General features: G+C 37.4%; 1 protein-coding gene across 1 annotated transcript; it reads right to left on the bottom strand.

Moving 5' to 3' along the window:
• Positions 1–1,604: 1,604 nt before the first annotated feature.
• LOC136070624 (uncharacterized) lies at positions 1,605–2,336 on the bottom strand. The gene has a single exon (XM_065780807.1). It carries the CDS (start codon positions 2,334–2,336, stop codon positions 1,605–1,607), a length of 732 nt encoding a protein of 243 aa, XP_065636879.1.
• Between the last annotated feature and the right edge of the window lie 503 nt (positions 2,337–2,839).

The raw sequence follows: 2,839 nt of genomic DNA on the forward strand, positions 1-2,839 counted from the left end.
ATGTGTGAATGGTAGGATTAAAGACAATGAATTCTATATTTAGATGAAAAATTATTAATTCTAGGATGGCCTATGGCGACTGAGCAAGCTTACAACTCAAAGATGCTGATGGAGAAGAATAGAAAAAGAAGATAACAGCAACAAAAGTTCCTGTCTTCTTCACTTATCCAAAAAAAAATCAATAAGAAGAGATTAAAGCAAGTTCCATGTTTTATATTCCTTTCCAACTTGGGTAAGTAGAATGTGAATTTAAAATGGCAAAACCATACTTGCCCCTCATGAAAACTCCTAGCAGCCAACAAGAATTCTTGTAAAACAGAAGCAAAAAATAAGAGAATGTAATCAGAATTTCAAACTGCATAACATAATGAACTTTGCTAAATGTATATCCCTAGCAATGATGACATGTATGAGGAATCTTTTGTAAATCTGGTACTCTTCCTAGAAATACCTGCAATGCCAGTTTCTAATAACCTTGCGATTAGGAAGGAGCAGTCATGTCACTAAAGAAGCTTGAGGCTTAAAATTCTATGCTTGCGTATATTCTCAACAAGATTCATTGTGATTTTTAGCGTTTTCTAAACAATTTTGATTAATTAGATTCCATATTTTCTATAACTTTATGGATGTATATATTGAACATTTATCATTTATAAACAAATTTTAATGAACTTTACAATACATCGCACAGGTTTGCAAAACACTTTCAAGTCAAATTAAAACATAGGAGAGGAGGGCAAGCTTATATGAAGCCCAATTTTCAGAAAATTTACCTGGTGCCATATTATCAACACCAAGGATCTGACACAATCCAGGCAACTGTTCATACTCAGAAACTTTCTCCAAATACATTATGAGTTCATCATCATCAAAAGCAGAGGCCAATCCATAAGAAGCTAGGAGTTGCAAAAACCCAAAACCTCTAGAGAATGCTGTGTGTCCACCCTCAACTTCACCCTCCACTCAATGGCCAATCTCATTGCTTCTTGTTTCACGTCGGGTTTGATACTTGGTGAAAGTTTAAACAACTGCTCCAACAACAGAACACAACTCCCTTGAACAATACTCTCATCAAACTCCACGTCTCCCTTCTTCATCGCGAGGGTAAAACCCTTCCATAGCATCCAAAACAAGCTTTGCAGGGTCTGATGACAATCTAAGAGCAGTACCCACTTCAAGTCTCATCGAATCATGCTCTTTCCAACGCTCATTTAGGAATAATTGCAAGCTCTTTCCAACGCTCATTTAGGAAAATTGCAAGCTCTTCCATCCATATTACACAAAATCGAAGACTAGCAGTAGAAGATTTATTAACAACATTGTTAACTGAAAAATCTTCTAAGGGCTCTGCCTTTACTCGGGTATGAAGGGAGTCAGCGAATCTTCTCTCTCTCAATTCAAGCTCTTTAATCCGCTTTACAAATAGCTTCTCTTTCAACTCGAGCTCTTTAATTCTCTCCCCCAATTTATTCTCATTCAATATGATTTCTTCTGATCTCTTCTCTTTCGCTTCAAGCTCTCAAATACTCTCAGAATACCACTTCTCTTTCAAACCAATATCTTTCAATCTCAACTCAATGCTTTCATCTCTCAAGTCAAGCTCTTTAAACCGCGCTTCGAACTGCTTCTCTTTCTTTCGTCTCGAGCTCTCTAAATCTCCCTTCAATTTTCTTCTCTCTTAATTCAAACACCTGATTCCATTCCTCCAATTCCTTCCAACTTTCCTTCAATACATCCTCTTTCACTTCAAGCTCTCGAATTCGCTCTGCATACTGCTCCTCTTTCGCCGCTAAACCTCCGGAACGCTCCTCAATCCTCTCCCTGCTCAATTCAAGCTCTTTAGACAACTCCTCAATTTTCATCTCTTTCAACTCCAATTCTTTCAAAAATACTCCCAATCTCTTCTCTTTCGCCTCGAGCTTTCGAATACACTCTCCATACCGCTTCTCTTTCACCTCAAAATCTCTAGAACACTCCTCAATCCTCTCCTCTCTCGATTCAACCTCTCTAACTCTCTCTTCCAAGTTCGCCTCTTTCAACTCAAATTCCTTCGAACACTCTCTCAATCGTTCCTCCTTCGCCTCGAAACCTCTCGACAACTCCTCAACCCGCTTCTCCCTCAGTTCAAGCTCTTCGAACCGCTTCTCTTTGGACTCGAGCCCTTGCACCTGTTCCTGGAGAAAACGACGCGCCGTATCGAAGTGGTCTTCCAGATCCTTCCATTGAAGCGAGAACAAAAGAAACGAAGACGAAGAGCTGTGGATTTGCTCCAGCGTTTTCCGCAGAGTTTGCTTCTTCATCTCCGCCGCTTCCAATTCGCTCGAGATTTTCCCCATTACAAAACACAATTAAATACAGAAAACCTAACTATTTTATCTACATGTGTATGAATGTAGCACTGTATAACATGAAAGACAAAAGAGAGAAAAGGAGGGAAAATAGAGAGAATTTATTGTATCGCAAATTTTCTCTGGAGCCAATCAGGGTTTAATGAGCATGTGTTTTTTGTGGTTAATTTGCACAATCTTTGCTGAATAAATACTTTATCACTCAACCGAGGAAACACAAAATTGTTTGGGCCTAGCCCATTGGGCAATGAGATGAGCACTGCATTTACAAAAAGAAAAAAGAAATATTTGCAAAAGATTTAGCCTAATACAAAATATCATCGTATACTCGAGTAAGTTTTTCAGCTCAATAACATTTAGAGTATTACTTTTCAATAAAATTTATTATACTATAAAATTTTAAAATTTAAGGGATGAAAATGAAACTTAGATTAAATTTTGAAGATAGAAAAGTATATTTGTGTTTTTTTAGAATTTTTAAAAAATGAATA

Source organism: Quercus suber, unplaced genomic scaffold, assembly GCF_002906115.3.
Source record: "Quercus suber isolate HL8 unplaced genomic scaffold, Cork oak 2.0 scaffold_247, whole genome shotgun sequence".
Taxonomy (NCBI): Eukaryota; Viridiplantae; Streptophyta; class Magnoliopsida; order Fagales; family Fagaceae; genus Quercus; species Quercus suber.

Excerpts from the sequence above, each read along its gene's own strand:
- LOC136070624 (XM_065780807.1), bottom strand. The coding sequence starts at position 2,336 with ATGGGGAAAATCTCGAGCGAATTGGAAGCGGCGGAGATGAAGAAGCAA.